Source organism: Molossus molossus, unplaced genomic scaffold (assembly GCF_014108415.1).
Source record: "Molossus molossus isolate mMolMol1 unplaced genomic scaffold, mMolMol1.p scaffold_m16_p_6, whole genome shotgun sequence".
NCBI classification, from domain to species: Eukaryota; Metazoa; Chordata; class Mammalia; order Chiroptera; family Molossidae; genus Molossus; species Molossus molossus.
Genome location: NW_023425399.1, coordinates 24,607,130 through 24,624,266, shown reverse-complemented (window position 1 = coordinate 24,624,266; position 17,137 = coordinate 24,607,130). Strand labels below are relative to the sequence as shown.

The following is a 17,137-nucleotide window of genomic DNA, read 5'->3' as shown; positions in this document are numbered from 1 at the left end:
AGAGGGAAGAGCAAGTGCAAAGGCCCTGAGGTAAGAGTGGTCTTGGTGTGTTTGAGGAATAGAAGGACAAGACCAGCATGGCTGGAGCAGGAACACTGATTGGGAGGGAGGTGGAGAATGTGTCAGTGCAGAAGCAGGGTTGGGGGCATAGGGCCTCCAGGTCTTTGTAGGTGATGGTGGCTTGGCCAGGGGGAGGATGCCAGCATTGGAAGTGGAGAGAAGTGGCCAGATCCTGGATATATTTCAGAGGTGGGACTGACTGGTTTCTGATAGAGTGCATGTAGGATATGAGGGAAAGAGAAGAGGCAGGATGACTCCAAGGTTTTTGACTGAGTAGAGTAGCCATTGACTGAGACAGGAGATACAAGTGTGGAGGGCAAAGGATAAAAAGCCTCCGTTTTGGATGTGTGCCTATTATTATCATATTCTGAGGGTCTTCAACACTTACCCCTTCGGGGTCATGCGTTGACACCTTAGCAGGTGTTCGCTATCTGCTCCTTGCCCGAGCTCCCTCCCTGCCACCAACTCACATTCCATCTTGTACTCACCTTTCCTAAAAACCGTTCCTCCTCCACGAACTAGTCCTGCTTCTGTCTCCTCATCTGCCTCTCCTGCAAACCATCCCTGCTGACTCCAGTCCCTGAGCCCAGCCCTGCCTGCCTGGGTCCTTCCCTCGGCTCTGAGCTCTGCTGGGCGGACATCATCAGCTTCTTTGCACTGTATGATCTTGTTCCTCCCAACTAGACTGCAAGCTCCCCAAGAAGAGTTTTTGAGAACATTTATTGAGCATCATTCATTCATTCATTCATTCATTCATCTAAGACATAATTTATAGGGACCTATAATGTGCAAGGCTTTGGATATTTGAAGGCGAGCAAGCCAAGCTGGGCCCCAGCCCTTGAGAAGCACCTTTGGGTGCCTCCCATTTATCTTCCACGAATCAAGTAATTAAATACTGCTTCTTCATCTTCCATGAGCTGTGCAAAGCACTTCGCATGGATGAGTTCACGTCATCCTCACAATTGCTTGGGAGGTGATTGCCACTGCTGTCCACATTTTGCAGAAGAGAAGACGGAAGTTCAGAGTAGTGAAGACCCTTGCCTTAGATCACCCAGCCTGGAAGTCATGGTTGGTCAGGCCCCAAAGCCAAGACCACCTCGACATCCTGCTGAACAAGAGACCTTCTAGGTTCCCTCCTGGGTACTCAGAAGAGTCTGGTGAGCTGGGTACCTCTAGTCCCATATCCCCTGGGAGCCTCAAAGCCAGAAGGCATCTCCAGGACCCATCCCTTGCTGGGAATGGTGCAATCTGCCCCCCAGGCAGGAAAGCGCCCCGGGCTCCTCTGAGCCCTCATCCTCCAGAGGCAATGACTGTCTCCCATATGTGGCAGTTGAGTAGGCAGGAGGGAGCCCAGATGTTGTTTATTTCCTCTGGTCATTGGTGACAGCGTCCCCCACTGCCAGGCAGGGATTAGAGGATGCAGGCCCAGCACTCCCTGCGTGTGGCCCCTACATGGTTCTGGATCCTTCCCAAGGACAGAGCAGGACCCAGAGCAGGGCCTGTTCCTCCCCAGGCTGCATGGCCCTGGGGCAGGGGACAGTGGTCTCTCTTTCTTTCCCCCATTCTTCTCACCCCAGGGGGTCCTTCAGGACAGCTGTCTTAAATCCTCAGTCCACCATGACACATGATGTTCTCATGCAAGACACACTTCTCTGGGCACACCCCAATTATGAAGAAACTCTATCCCCCCAAATGTTGACATCAAAATAAAAAGTTCTGCACTGACTGCCAAAGTAAGCTGGGGGTTGCAGACACCCACGGAGGCACGGCAGGTGGAGAGGTAATATTTCTGAGACCCTCGTGTCAGGCTTGCTCCCTCACAGCATTATCTGCTGGGCCTGCCAGTGTGGTTCCTGTTTACAGATGGGAACCTGGAGCAAAAAGAGTTAAAGGTACTGCGCCCTGGCCAGTTGCTCAGTGGTTAGAGCATCGGCCTGTGGACCAGAGAGGCCCGGGTTTGGTTCCCGCTAAGGGCGCGTACCTCGGTCGCAGTTGGTCCCCGGCCCCTGTTGGGGTTGTATGAGTGGCAACCAGTCAATGTGTCTCTCTCACATCGACGTTTCTCTCTCTCTTTCTCCCTCTCTCCCTCCTGCTCTATCTGAAGATAAATGAAAAAAAAAAAAAAAAAAAGTCCTCGGGTGAGGATAAAAAAATAAGAAGAGTTTAAGGCACTAACTAGTTCAAGGTCCCACGGGAAAAGATAAAGAGCAGAGCTGGGATTTGAACCCAAGCTGTCTGGCTCTTAATCCAATCCACTCTTAAAGTGTGGTCCCAAAACCAGCAGAATCAGCATCACCTGGGAACCTGTTAGCACTAGACAGTCTCACGCCCTGCCCAGCCTTACTGAATCAACAGGTCTGCGGGAAGGCCCAGCCATCTGTGTGCGAACGAGCCCTCCAGGTGAGTCTGATGCATGCCCCAGTGCGACAAGCCCTCCTCTGCGTCGTCTTCTAATGTGAGGGAGTGAAGTGGGTGTAAGAGAAACAGCCGCTCCAGGGTGCTAACACAGCAGCTGGCCTCGGCCTCAGTGTCGGGGGTAATAGGGAGTGGTGAGGACTGCAGCAAACTGGAGTGCCTCTGTGTAATCCAGCCAATCACTGCCGAGCAGGAATGCAGACCCCCCCCCTATCGGCAGATCTTCTGACTCTTTCCAGAGAAGTCCAAATTCCAGCTTTTTTTTTTTTAATTCCCACACAAGGACATTTTTCCATTTTTTGTTCAGATAGAGTGGGAGGAGAGAGAAAGAGAGAGAGAGAAACATTGACGTGAAAGGGACACTTCGAGTGGCTGCCACCTGCACGACCAACCAAGGCTGGGGACAAACCGCAACTGAGGCATGCGCCCTTAGCGGGAACCGAACCCGGGTCTCTCTGGACCACAGGCCGATCCTCCAACCGCCGAGCCAAACCGGCCAGGGACAAATTCCAGCTTTTTATGTGAAATTCGGTTTGTTGAAATATTGGCAATCTATCCAAATTGCTGGGTGGGAGTTATCTGTTTTGGTTTTGGTTTTTGGTTCTTAAGTGTGGGGCTGAAGTTCTTCACTTGGGTATTTAAGCTTTTTCAGTGCCAGACTCGCTGTGGGCTGCTGAGGAGATGAACCTGGGAGAATGTATACTTTTCAGTGTCTTGGATGCCTTTTAACCCCCCGCCCCAAGGAAAACTCTCAGAGTAAAGGGGGGTGAGAGGCACGATACTTCAGAAATGACCCTGACTCTACTCCAAATCCCCAAATGCAAAGAATATAGAGATCACTTGCAAACGCTGAGCCATTGCCTCCTATCACTCAGGACATGGGTCACCCTGAGGCTGGGAGTCCTTGTCTGAAGAGCACAGGTCATTCCCAGATCCCAGCAGAAAGAATAAAATGCCTTTCACTCCAGCCCAAAGTTACCTCCTCACGCCTCTGCCCTGAGCTCTCTACCATCCTAAGGATAAAAGACCATCTCCCTGGAGAGGGTGGTTGGTAGTTGTTGTCCACCAATGCCTCTGGCCTCTGCTTACCTGTGAAAGAGGAAGGGGGTCCAAATGTGGGTTTTCCATCCCACCATGTGTCGTGATAGTGTGGGAACAGGAAAGGAACTTACATTTATGGAGAAGCACCTACTATGCGCCAGGCTCTCGCTGGTTTGTTTGCGCACACCTTCTAACAAGCCCTGAAGGTAGATTGGGGTACTTGCCCAAGGTCACCAGTGAGTGATGGAGCCTGGATCTGAGCCTGGCACCTGAACCACAACACATGTCCTTAGATTTTTGTGGACAGAAAGCATGTCATCTGCTTCAATATAATAATAACAATAGCTCCAATTTATCAAGGGTCTGCTGTGTGCAGGGCTGTGAGCTAAACATTTTCCCTGCACGATCTCCCTTCCTCACAGCAACCCTGCAAGGTAAGCATCATTACCCCTTTTAACCCCTAAAATGACTAAGGCTCAGAAAGTTAAAGTACATGCCCAGCCGGTGTGGCTCAGTGGTTTAGCATCGACCCGTGCACCAAGAGGTTGCTAGTTCAATTCCTGGCCAGGGCACATGCCCAAGTTGTGGGCCAAATCCCCAGTGGGGGGCATGTAGGAGGCAGCCAATAGATATTCTCTCTCATCGATGTTTCTATCTCTCTCCCTCTCCCTTCTTCTCTCTCTAAAAAAAAAATCAATAATAAAAAAAAAAAGAAAGTTAAGTACTTTGCCCATGATCATACAGCTGTCTCCTGGACCTTACACAGAGTAGGGTCTCAGTAACTACTTGTTGAATGGATGGATGAATAAAGGAATGAATGAATTGCTCAATCCTGGGTGAATGCATGTTCAGAGTTGTTTTAAGCCTCCATCCCTTGGTAAACTGCCAAGCCTGATGTGATGAATTCCACTGCCATTGTCTCTGACACGGATATCCAAGTCTCAACTCAACCCCTGGGTAGCCAGAAAGGCAAAGTGAGTCAGATGTCTTTCCAAGACCCTGTCACCCCTCTCCAGCTGCTGGAGTAACACAGGGCCATGCTTCTTGGTCCAGCTGGCATTTTGACTAGGGAAGGATGGTCTTGATTATGGGAGACAGTTATTAAGGGAAATCACAAACAGTGCCATCATTTCTGGTGCCCCGAGAAAACTCGGGAGGTTGCAATTAGAACTACAATGCTTTCACTTAGAAACATGCATCTGAGCTGGGAGTGAAGTCCAGGATCCAGATGAGGTGTAGAAGGACCCAGGGGTTTTCAATGTGTGCTCCCTAGAGCCCCAGAGCCCCTTGGGATGCCATGGTGGTGATGCTCCCGGCCCCTGTCCTTGCTGAAACACAGCTGCTCCACCATGATCTGCTTCCTCTCTGGCAAGCTATGTCATTTTGATTATAAGTTGATAGGAGGAGAGCTAGCTCAAGTATGGGGTGAGCCAAGCCTCGGAGGGACTGGGGCCTGGGCATGGAAGATGGTCAGAATCTGTATCTTTTGGGGCCCAAGAGGTTTCTGGTTGCTGTTCTCTCTCTGCATCTGATTCATTTTTCTCTCTGCTGCTGCTGTATTGGTCAGGAGTCTTTTGGTTGAAAGTGACAGAAAACCTAGCTCAAAGTGGTTTGAGAAAAAAAGAGAATGTATGGACCTCTGGCCCCAGGGCTGTATCCAGGTGACAGCCGACCTCGTGGCTCTGCTGCTGCTGTGTGGCCTCCTTTCTTGGGACAGTCTCCCCTCATATGGTACCCACCAGCTCTGGTTTACACCTTCCCAAATCCAAATAAAGTGGAAAAGATCACACACACACACTCGTTGACAAAAAAAAAAAAAAAAATCCCAAGACTAGCTCTTGTTGAGACACATGCCTGTGTCTGAACCCACCACGTAGTCAAGGGGACACGATGCTGTGATTGGCCAAGCCCCGGTTAAGTGCCTCTGGGTGGATTTGACTCCACGTGACCCTGACTCAGAGAGATGGGCCTCTGTTAGCAAAGCGGGGCCACAGATGCTAATGCCCCCCGAAGCTTGTCACACATGTGCGCCCGGACAAGCCACTCTGCCCTCCTGCAAATGTTCTTAGGTCAAGAGGCCAGCCCAGACCATTGTCTGTCAACTCAGAGTCAAAATTCTCAAGAGACACAATCTGACTAGTCCAGCCTGCATGAGCTGTTTGTCTCTGGCTCAGTCATCCACCAGGGAACAGGGTCAGTGCGTGCCGGGGCCAGTTCTCAGCGAAAGGAGATTGTGAGCAAGGAGGACACTTCCTAAATGCCTATTACATTTACTTTGGACTTTTAAAAATGTGCATTCCTGAGTCCACACCAAATGCTTTCCAAGCCTCCCTGGGGATTCTTATGCACAAATTGAAGAACCATCCAATGTGGATCTTTCTAAAGCAGCATTATACAAACTCTAGTTGTCATCACTTATTATTAAAAAAAAAATGGTATTCAACTCTCTACATCTGTGACCTTGAGAGTGGAAGAAAATAGCATTTCTGTTTTTGACTGTGGTAATGTGATGAAAAACCAGAGTAAGACTATCAGAATTCAAAAAGTCAGTCTGTTCCCTACTTTCATGTCTCTGGATCTGTTTTGATCATCCACTTATTTTGTCCAGGCTGACAAACCTCAGAGGGAAGGGAGGTGGTGGGGTTGGGAAGAGATAAACCAAAGGACTTATATTCATATATGCATAAGCAATAGACACAGACAACAGTTTGGGGAAATCAGGAGGAGGGTGGATGTGGGGAGGAGAGGGTCAGTGGGGAAAAAATTGTGACATCTGTAATATTTTCAACAATAAAGATTTAAAAAATAAAGAACCAAATAAAATAAAAGAATTCAAAAAGTCAGAGGTGCCATTACAATATAGAGGCACTAGAGGGCACCCTAGCCAACCGCCAGGACCAAAGCAGAGCCATCTCCCTTCAAAGACCTTCGGTGGAAAGATGCTAGAGTTGAGATCCATGGTTCGCTCACACACACACACACACACACACACACACACACACACGCACACACGCACACACGCACACACGCACACGCCCTGACATTCTGCGGTGAAGAGGAGGGTCCTTGTTGGGTTCTTTTGTCTTCAGAATGTCAAAATATCACTCTATAAATATTAGTGCTGTAGCTCTAATCGGGGCTTCTTTGCTGCTGGCGGCCTGCCCGTGGGGAAGGTTCCACCCTCTGGCCTCAGGTCCTCAGTGGAAATGCAGGGGCTGGGCTGCATGGTCCCTAAGCTCTCCTGAGAGATAGTGGTTGTTTATTAAGAGTTCTGCTTTGTCCCCATCTGTGTTGCTGTCAGTCACTTCTGCAGACTTCAGTCCTGCCCAGAGGTCCTGCAATGGCAGGGCCGTGTGTGGTCACCCCTGAGGCCCCAGGCTCTGCCTGACACAGGGGAGGCCTGAACGAATGCTCCAGGAGGGCAGTGCAGGGCCTACTGACATGGTCCCTGCCCCAGCTGATTCTGTGGGACCCTGGACATGTGATTTCACCTCTGTGCACCTGTGTTTTCTCAGCTGCAAAGTGGGCAACACCACCCGTCAGGGTATGAGTCTCAGTCCACAACTGCAGGACATACCATTTTGTTTTTCTGTAATTGAACATAATTTCTCATTTAAACTCCTTTCTTGCCAACTGCCAGAGATCACCCCCAAGCCAGTTGAGAGTCCCTTTGCCCTTTGTTGGTGGGGTGGCATCAGGTCCAGGGAGCTGACACAGTGCCAAGGCACTGAGGAGAGGCCCCCTGGTCTCCGCTGACATCACTGTGCCCACCTGTGTGGCTGAAGACTGGACATCAGCAGTCATTGTCATGATGTCCTCAGGATCTGTCAGAGGCCCAAAGGCCTAAACAGGAGGGACGGCACTTTCCTCCCTCTCCTATAAAAGAATCTGAGGTAGACAGTCCTGGGTTGGTATAGCTGTGCCATGGTGTCTCTGTCAGGTCCCTCTGTCACCTGCACTTGCCATGGTTCCAGCTACCTAGTTCTCAGTCTCACAGGAGGAAGGAAGAAGGGAAAAATAGCCTGCCCTTCCTTTGAAGGGCATTTCCAGGGTGTGGCACAGGGCACTCCCACTTAAAGTCCGGTGGCCAGAACTTAGACACGTGACCACATACAGCTGCAAAGAAGCCTGGGAAATGTAGTCTTTATTCTCGGAAGACATAAATTCTGTTAAAATTCAGGGTTCCATTACTGAGGAGGAGGGGGAAATGGACATGGGGACAGGTAGCACAGTACTCAGAGGTGCAGGTCTCCACTGCTCTCAGAATTCCTGTCACCTTCCCTCGCTCAGGATCTCAGCGAGGATGGGCCAGTGCTTGGGAAAGGGAGCTGGGAGGAGGAGGAGGAAGAATGTAGTTCTGTGCCCCTCCTCCACCCACATTACACAATCGAGACTAAACTCTATTTTTAAATATACTTTAGGATAAAATAGTTTCAATCTCCATTCAAGAATAAAACATAATAGAATGGAGATGTGTGAACTGGGCAGCCACTTTTATCAAATCTTGCTACTTTGTTATTTGCTTTAGGTTTTACGATATTCAATATTACAGATACAAGTGAAGTCCCCAGTTTTCCTCCCCAATCTCTTTCTCTCACCTCAGAGGTATTACATCCTGAATTCAGTGTTTATCAGTCCCTTACATGTCTTTTACTCCTCATACAAATTGATTTGGTATAATGAATGTTACAAAATATTGGTTTGCAGGTTTTTTAACTTGATATAAATGGCTTTGGACTATATGATTCATTGTGCAGTTTGCCTTTTTGTTCCCGGCACTGTTTTTGAGAGGCAGTCACAAAGAAACTGTACTCCATCCCCGTCATTCATCATGGCTGGGTCACATGCGTGGTTCATGGCTGTGGTATATGTTTACATATTTTGATAGACGGTTAGGTTTTTGCGATTGTTTGCTATTAAATAATGTTGCAATAAACATCTTTGTACATGTTTCTTTGTGCATGTACAAAAGAGTTTCTCTAAGTCAGTGATTCTGAGAGTGTGGACCCTGGAGCAGCAGCGTTAGTGTCACCTGGGTACCTGTTGGAAATGCAGATTCTCAGGCCCCTACAGAATCAGACACTCTGGGGCAGAACCCAGTGATCTGTGTTGCACAAACCCTCTAGGAGACGTTGATGTCTGCTAGCGTTTGAGAACCTCTGCTCTAGGTTTTCTAACAGAAGCACACCCTCCAATTTACTAGATGCAGCTGGATTTTTCTCCAGTGTCTAGTCCTATCAGTTACTCTCATCCTTGCCGGTCTTCGGTGTCATCAGAACTTAAGATGTTTGCCACCTGGGTGGGAGGTCTGGGCTCTGTTCACTTCTCAGTTGACGTCCTTTCTCTGGCCCTGGAAATCCCTCTTACAACATCACGCGTTCTCCCTGCCTCGGGTCCTGCAGGTCTACAGCTTTGGAAACACGCAAACCTTTGCTCTGCTCCCTGTGGCAGTTTCTCTTCCCAGGGGCATCCATTACTGTGTACCTCCATCGGGTCCGCTGGCTCAGTCAGGGTCTCGGACGTAAGCAATAGCAGTGCAGTCATCAGCAGGATGGGTGGGGCTCCCAGAGTCCAAAGAGCTGCTTCTGGTCACAGGACCATATCTAGTTGCAAGGGAAGCTGGGAAATGGAACCATTTGTCTGGTGGCTGTGTGCTTAGTTAATATCCCAATGCGACCACCTTTACTTGCTCACACATATGGTTTGACCACCTCTCTCTCCTTTTCCCCCGTGCTCCACCCTGGTCTGGCTGGCAGTGGGCACTGGTCTAGGGGGCAACTGCACAGGCTGCGTCATCTGCTCGGAGGAGAACGGCTGCTCCACCTGCCAGCAGCGGCTCTTCCTGTTCATCCGCCGAGAAGGTATCCGCCAGTACGGCAAGTGTGTGCATGACTGTCCCCCCGGCTATTTCGGCGTCCGCGGCCAGGAGGTCAACAGGTGCAAAAGTACGTGGCTCCTCCCTTGTCCTGTGCTGGTGTGGGGCTCCTGGGCACCGCCGGCCCATATCCCGTCTCCTACCCCAACACAGCCACAGGGGACGTAGGTGAAGGCCTGAACCCAGACTCACTCTTGGTTCCAGGCCGGCTCTGAAGCCCCAGGCAAGCCAGTGACCCTCTGGTGTTGGCAGGGATCTTCGCCTCGGCCCTAGTTTGCTGTGTGGCCTTGGGCATGTCATTCACCCTTCTGAGTCCTAACTCCTAACTCTAATTTTTTCTGTGACCTGGGGCAAATCATGACCATCTCTGAGCCTTGATGGTAATGGAGCAGGGAGGCCGCTCTCCTAGCCCAGGTGACTTGAGGCAAGTCATTTGCCCTTTCTGAGCCTCAGCTCAAATGAGAAAGAGAACCTTGAGTTTTAAATACAAATAACCACGCCACCTGCCCCTGCTGAGCCTCAGTTCAAATGAGAAAGGGAGTTCTCCTTGAATGCAATCCCGTTTGACCTCGGACAAGTCTGGGCTTGGAGGAGGCTGAATCCTGACCTCAGTGCCACAGGGCCTGGGGCTGCTCAGAGACCCTCCCACCTCAGGCAGGCCCAGAACGCCTTCCCCTGGGCAGCCGCCCTCACCAGGGGTGGCCCTGGCTCTGTTACAGAATGTGGGGCCACATGTGAAAGCTGCTTCAGCCAGGACTTCTGCATCCAGTGCAAGAGGCGGTTTTACCTGTTCAAGGGAAAGTGTCTGCCCACCTGCCCACTGGGCACTGCAGCCCAGCAGAGCACCCGGGAGTGCCAGGGTGAGTGGAGGCCTCCTCATCCTGCCCTTCCCCTTCCTTCCTGGAGCAGGGGCTGGTGAGGGTGTCAGTAGACCTGGAATAAATCATAATACAAGGTCATGTGGATGGCAGGCCCAGCACCACCATGTCAGATATTCATAGGTATCATTCAATATGCTAAAACCATCATTATGATTACTGTTACTATCAACACCAGCATCATTATTATTACCAAAGGAGGCAGCTAAGTACAGAAGAGCACTGGTTTTGGAATAAGACAGATCTGGGTTCAAATCCTAGCTCTAAAATTTACCCATTCATGACCTTGAGCAAGTTACTTAAGCTCTCTGTTCCTCAATTTCTCCAAATGTTAAAAAAATTATCATAGAACATACTTCATGGGGGAGGGTTGTTATGAGGATTAAATTAATTAATAAAATTTGAAGTACTTAATACAGTGACTAGTATGCAGTCAGTGCTCAATACATGTCATTATTATGCATGTCATAGCAGCTGTCTTTATTATTACTGCTCTGTTTTCCCCACTGCTCCTTTTCAGACTCCTGTGTGAGTTCTTCTTCTGTGATCAGTCCTTATGTGAGGCTGCTTCCCTGTGTTCTCACCTGAATCACGTATCTCTGCCCACATATTCCCTCTGAGCTCATGTTCACAGTCATTCCAAAAGCTGATGGCTCCTGACTCACTGTCCCTGGACACATCCCTCCCTGAGCATCAGACCACATCTGCACCTGCCTTCTGAATGTCTCCCCTCCCTTCCTACCCCCAGCTTGGTGCTTCTTCTATAGATAACCAGCTCCGAGACCCATGCTGGCCATGCTGGAAATATGGGCGTCACTGGTGACCCGTCTCTGTCATCCTGCTTCCAATCCAATCTGCTCATGTGTTTGCCAAGAAATATTTACTAGAACATCTGCTGTGTGCCAGGCACTTTCCAAAGTGCTGGGACATATTAGTGAACAAAACAGACAAAGCCTCTGCCCTCATAGATGCAACATTTTGCTGGGGAGACAGAAGAGTCGCACAAGAATAAATACAGTTGTCAGGTGGCAAAAAAAACTTTGGGGGGAAAAGTGAAGCAGAATAAAGCTCCCAAACCTGCCCTATCCCTCCCAACCCCCATTTCCCCACTCTACCTCTACACATCTCCTTCTCCCCACACTCTGCCCATCCCTGAGATCATGGCCACAGCCTCCTGCCTGTCTACCTGCCTCAGGTCTCACTGCCTCCAGCCCAAGCTGGCTCTCATCCGAGCAGCCAGAGTGATTGCTTCAAAATGTCAACATGACCAGATTTCTCTTCTGCTTAAGGCCCTTCAGTGTCTCCCACTGTCCTCAGGGAGAGCCCTCCCAGGCCCTGTCAGTCTGGTCCCCATCTACCAGCCTCTCAACCCCATCACTTTTTTCTCTCCATTTGAGTTTGTGCTCCAACTTCCCCAGTTCTAGGCCAGTGTCAAAGCCAAGTCCTCCAGAAGGCTTTGCAGGGGTTATTCCTTCCACCTGGAGCACTTCTTTTTCCTGCCCCTCCCTGAGCCTGGCTAACCTCCCCACACCCACTTCAAGACTCAGGTCAGGAGTCTCCTCCTCCAAGAAGCCTTCGCAGTCCCCCAGGCTGGGACCCGCACCGCCTCCGGGCTCCCGCAGCTGCCTGCGCTTTTCCCATTACTGCCTGCGCACACTGCCCTCCCAGCCCCACTTCTCCAGGTGTGCTTGTTCCTGCTGCACCTCAGTGCCCAGCACAGCACCTGGTATACAGTAGGTGCTCAGTCTTTGCTTATCAAATGAATACATCTAGCAGAAGGGCATTGTTCTAAGGTCTGGAGACCTGGTTCTGGACCCAACAGGATCTTAAACCTTCTGTGTTCTGTTATGCGAGCCCCTTCTCTGTTCCCTTAGCCAGCGCCCTCCCTGCTCTGAGCCTCAGTCTCCTAATCTGCAAAATGGGGCTGTTGATATCTCCCCCATTCTCTGCTACCTCTCAGGACTCTTAAAAGCATCAACTGTGAAAACATTAACTGTTAGCGGTGACTTCACGTGGGTTCAGCGTTACCCTCGCGGTGTCCTTTCCACAGAGGGTCCTCCTGGCTGGGGTCAGCCCCAGAACCTCGGGATCCTTATTTATTTATTTATTTTAATTACTGCCTACTGAGAGCTGTCCATGACCTCATCTTTCCCCACAGCAGCACTGGAGAGCTTCCACCTTCCACAGCTGATTGAAGCCAGTATCAAGTTCAAAACCCATGTCCTGGCCCTGAGGACCATCCAGCCACCTTCTGGCCTCTTCTGCACCTCCCCCCTCAGAACTCACTCCACGCCCTCTAGCTGCTCTGCCCCTCAACGCGGTGTCCCAGGCGCCGGGGCCGCATCTGCCCCAGAACGTGCTCCTTTCCATCTCCACTCGGAGAACTCTCCCCTCTCAGCTTCTGTCGCCTCCTCGGAGAAGCTTCCTTCCCCTTTAAAGGCAGACAGTGGCTCTCCCTAGCTTCTGGCCCACCTCAGCCCGTGCCTGCCCTGGAAGAGCCCTGGCCCCAGGCTCTCATAAGCAGCGTTTCAGGGTCCCCTCTGCTCCTTGTGCGGCGAGTCCTTTGCATGGAGAGATGGGGCCTTTAGGAAACAACCCCTCAGACCCTGCCCTTGGATCTGAAGGACGCTCCCTGATGGTTGACTCTATCTGTCTGTCTGTCTTTCCCTTCACCCCACAGAGGAGTGTGAGCTGGGCCCCTGGGGCAGCTGGAGCCCCTGTACACACAACGGGAAGACCTGCGGCTCGGGCTGGGGCCTGGAGACCCGGGTGCGAGAGGCCGGCCGCGCCGCCGGGCAGGAGGAGGCGGCAGCCTGCCAGGTGCTGTCCGAGTCAAGGAAATGTCCCATCCAGAGGCCCTGCCCAGGAGGTGAGCCCCGGGCCAGGCACACAGGGCTATGGCGGGAAGGGCCATGGGTTACCTTGAGTGGCCTCGGGACACTGGTCTCACAGAGAGTACATGTCAGGCTGCCGGAAAGTCCACCGTTAGCTGTGACTTCATGTGGGTTCAGCATTGCCCTCACAGTGTCCTTTCCACGGAGGGTCTTCCTGGCTGGGGTCAGCCCCAGATCCTTAGGAAGATCGAGCCTGTCCTTGACATCAAGGGTTCTCAACACTTGCAGACTGACCCCTTCCGTTTTAATCACAAGGGTCTTGGAACACTCTCTTTACTGTTCTGAAATGAAATTCATGGGTAATGTAACCCACTTGCACAGGTCACTAAAAACATAAATCAGCATAGTGCCCTAACCACAATGTAAAAGAGGAACAAAAGCGTTTCAGGGGCCCGACACACCCGAGAACACTCAATGAAGCAGAACCACGGCAGAGGTGATGGCCGAGGTCAGGGCTCAAGTGCACCTTTGTGTTGCTATCAGAGATGCAATTTCCCTAATGGTGACCAGCTCTTAATAAAGTCAACAAAACTGTCTGACCTCTTGATTGACACCACAGTGGCTGCCCTGGACTAGTCAGTGCATGGGGCACGTGTTCAAGGCCTGTGGCATTTACGTGCAGGATGGAGTTCGGCTCCAAGCAAGCAGATTTGTCAGCTATGTGAGAGCTGGATGGGATGGGGACAACTCTTCTTTGTGAGAGACTTCCCACACAGTGCCCCCAATCCCTACCCACTGAATGCCTCTGAGACCCCTTCTTTGTGACAATCCAGATCACCACAGAGATATCCTAAATAGCTCCTGGGGGCTCTTAAGAACCACTGATGTAAACAAGAGGGGCTGCAGAGTATGGTAGGTAAGATGTGAATGGTGAGTAGTAATAACATGGAATTAGCTCATGTTAACTGTGCACCTGCTATGTGCCGGGCACTGTGTTAATTCTCTATGCTCATTAAGTCATTTAATCTGCACAGTGATGCTATGGGGTAGGTACTGTTGTTACTCCCATTTTACAGATGAGGAGATTGAGGCCCAGAGAAGTTAAGTCATGTGCCCAAGGCTCACACAGCTAGAGAAGTGTGGACCTGGAATTCAAATGTAGGTCTGTGTGCAAAGAGGAATCTCAAGCTGTGCTTAAGGATGAGGGACCTGGAGCCAGGCCACCCGGGCACACAGCTGGGATATGGTGGAGCCAGAACTCGAACCCAAGTACACCCCTGGTTTTAGAAGGACTTGTGGTATCTGGGTTGGGCATGCAAATAACAGAAATGGGGCCTTTGAGAGTTGTGGTGGGCAGTTGGAACCCGAGAAACCAAGCAACCCAGGCCCAGAGACGCTCCCAGACAGAGGCCTATAGCCCTTGTAACCACACCTCTAATGGCATCTGAGAGCTGGTAGCCGACTGGAGGGCTCGAAAGAGGAAAGCTCTTCCCCCAGATGGTGATGGTGATGGTGATGATGACGACAACAGCTGCAGACATTCGTAAAACACTTACCATGTGCTGGGCACTGGGCCAAGTGCTTTGTAAATATGACTCCTTAAACTCTCACAGCGACCCTCCTGTGGGCCCCTTGCATCATCCAGGGCTCAGTTCAAATGTCTCTTTCTCAGAGAGGCCTTCCATGCGCTTCCCCCTCCCAAGAGTCCCATTCATGACATCTTCCCGCAGTGGTGGCGCTCATTCTTGTGTGTGTTCAGTGTCTGTGACCTTCTGTGAGAGCAGCCTCTTTGCCTTGTTCACAGCTGCTTCTCTAGTGCCAGGACAGGCCCTGGCACATAGTAGGTGCTCAGTTAACATTTGTTGGATAAGTAGATGGGAGAGTAGGTAGGAAGATGGGTGGGCAGATGACCAGACATCAGGCAGGCATAAAGAAGAGATGAGGACCCAAAGCAACTCCCCCTCACAGTGGGCCAGGGCTGCTCAGGCAGCCCCTCACCCTGTCCCCCGATGCTGTCCTCACCTGTGGGCTGACACAGTTGGCCCTGGAGCTTAGAGTGGGAATCTGGCTTCAGTGCCCCCTGGGGGCTCAGGAGTGGGCACAGGGAGCCCCAGAAGTGGGCAGCCTGGTCTGAGGAAATAACCCTAAATCTGCCCTGAGGAGGGAGAAGCCCCAACTCCTGGAGCGATAGGCACACAGCTGACACTGAAGAAATCCAATTGCCTTCCCCTTGCCCCTCCCAGCACTTTCGTTCCTGGCTGTGTGTAACCTTGGGAAGTGGCTCCCTGAGCCTCGGTTTCTTCCTGTTTAAGTGGGCACACAGCTCCCTTCCGAGAACAGCACGTGGGCCAAACACTACATGAAAATGACCTGGGTGTGGAGACACTGCATAAACCAAACATTTAGGGCTGGCCTTGCCCTCCCACCCATGCCTCTGGCTTCTCATAATGATGGTCATAATGATAACAAAGGAGAAGCGCATTTGGGCGGAGGGCACAGCCAGGGCAACGGTGTGGAGGCCAGTGACTGGGGCCAGGTGAGCAGGGAGGAGCGGTGGAGGGGTAGGCAGCCAGGGAGAGGATGTGATCTTTCCTTCCAGGTGAGCTGGGAGCCACTTGAAAGTGACACCAGAACTGCAGCCCAGGCTGTGCCACTGAGCAAGTGAGGCCCCTGGCTGGGTCTCAGTTATCTTGTCTGAAATAGGGGACTGATCAGACGCTTGCGTCAGAAACTCACCCCAGCTCCACAGGGGTCAGGGCACAAGGGGGTCAACATTTGGAGTTAGGTCTGGGTTAGCAGCCCAGCCCAACCCTCCCCCAGTACAGGGGAAGGTACAGCTCCCCCCCTCCCCCATGCCTGTCAAAGTGCCTGCCTCAGCTGTCTCAAGTTTAACAGACACAGAGCATCGGAACCTGTCTGCCATGTGGGACCACTAGCTAAATGCCCCCTTATTGTTGCCATTGTTTGTTGCTGTTATTTCAAGGGGCAGAATGGGGCCCAGAGGTGGGTGGCCAAGCTGCTGCAGGGACCTGGGTAGAATGTGTCTTCTCCAGCAAAGATCCCTGTAAACCATGAAGTGAGCATACGTGGGAGGGTCATGAGCGCCCACACGAGGCCACCTTAATTCTGGGGGGGCCCATCTGAATCTCCAGGCCTGGGAGGGGGCCCTCAGCAAGTTAGCCCCCCTCCTTACCTCCTAAAGAACTGAGAGACATGTTCAGTTTGGAGTAAGTTACCCTACAGTCCAGACTCCAAAAAGGAGGGGTTATCAGGCCAGCACCCAAGTGTTACTCTGGGCCCTTCTGCAGGGGAGGGACACCCTCCCCTTTCAGGATTAAGGGACCTCCCAGGGCCCAACTGGCCTCAGAAACAATGCCCTGTGCTCCCGCTGCAGAGAGAAACCCCAGCCAGAAGAAGGGCCGGAGAGACCGGCGCCCGCGCAAGGACAGGAAGGTGGACCGTCAGCTGGACATGAGGCCGCGCCGGCCACAGGCCTGAGGAGCCAGGGCAGGTGCCCCGACCACCCTCCTCTGGGCCGACTTGTTTCATCCCTCACCCTCTGGCTTTGCTGCTGCTGCTTTTTCCTTTGACCTTTGACCTTTCTTCCCCACCCCCACCTCTTCCCTCATTTTTCTATGTCACTCTGTCTTTCCTTTTTTTCTCCTTTATTTCCTGTATTTCTTCCATTTCCATTTTCCTCTCCATCTTTTCTTCCTGTCCTCCCTCCCTCTTTCCCCTTTTCTTCTCTTTCCTTCTGTCTGCCTTTCTTTTTCTTTCCTCCCATTTTTCTTCCTGTTCTTCATTTCTTCATCGTCTCTCTCTCTCTCTTTTTCTCTCTCTCTCTCTCTCTCACACACACACACACACACACACACACACACACACACACTTTGAAAGACCAAATGCCTGTGCCCAGCCTGTGTCCCATCCTCTGCCGTTCTATTTACTCCTTAAAGAAAGTAAATATCTTTTTCTAGGCCTTTCCTGACCCTGTCCTGACCCGACCTTTGCAGAGAAGGGGTAGGGCCAGGGCC

General features: G+C 51.4%; 1 protein-coding gene across 1 annotated transcript in view; it reads left to right on the top strand.

Annotated features, from left to right (window-relative positions):
• RSPO4 (R-spondin 4) overlaps positions 1-16,601 on the top strand; it is a 36,376-nt gene extending 19,775 nt beyond the window's left edge. The window contains exons 2-5 of the mRNA XM_036244737.1: positions 9,273-9,461; positions 10,111-10,251; positions 12,950-13,138; positions 16,498-16,601. Coding sequence (XP_036100630.1) covers positions 9,273-9,461; positions 10,111-10,251; positions 12,950-13,138; positions 16,498-16,601 — 623 coding nt within the window. The remainder of the gene's footprint in view (positions 1-9,272; positions 9,462-10,110; positions 10,252-12,949; positions 13,139-16,497) is intronic.
• The last annotated feature ends 536 nt before the right edge of the window (positions 16,602-17,137 follow it).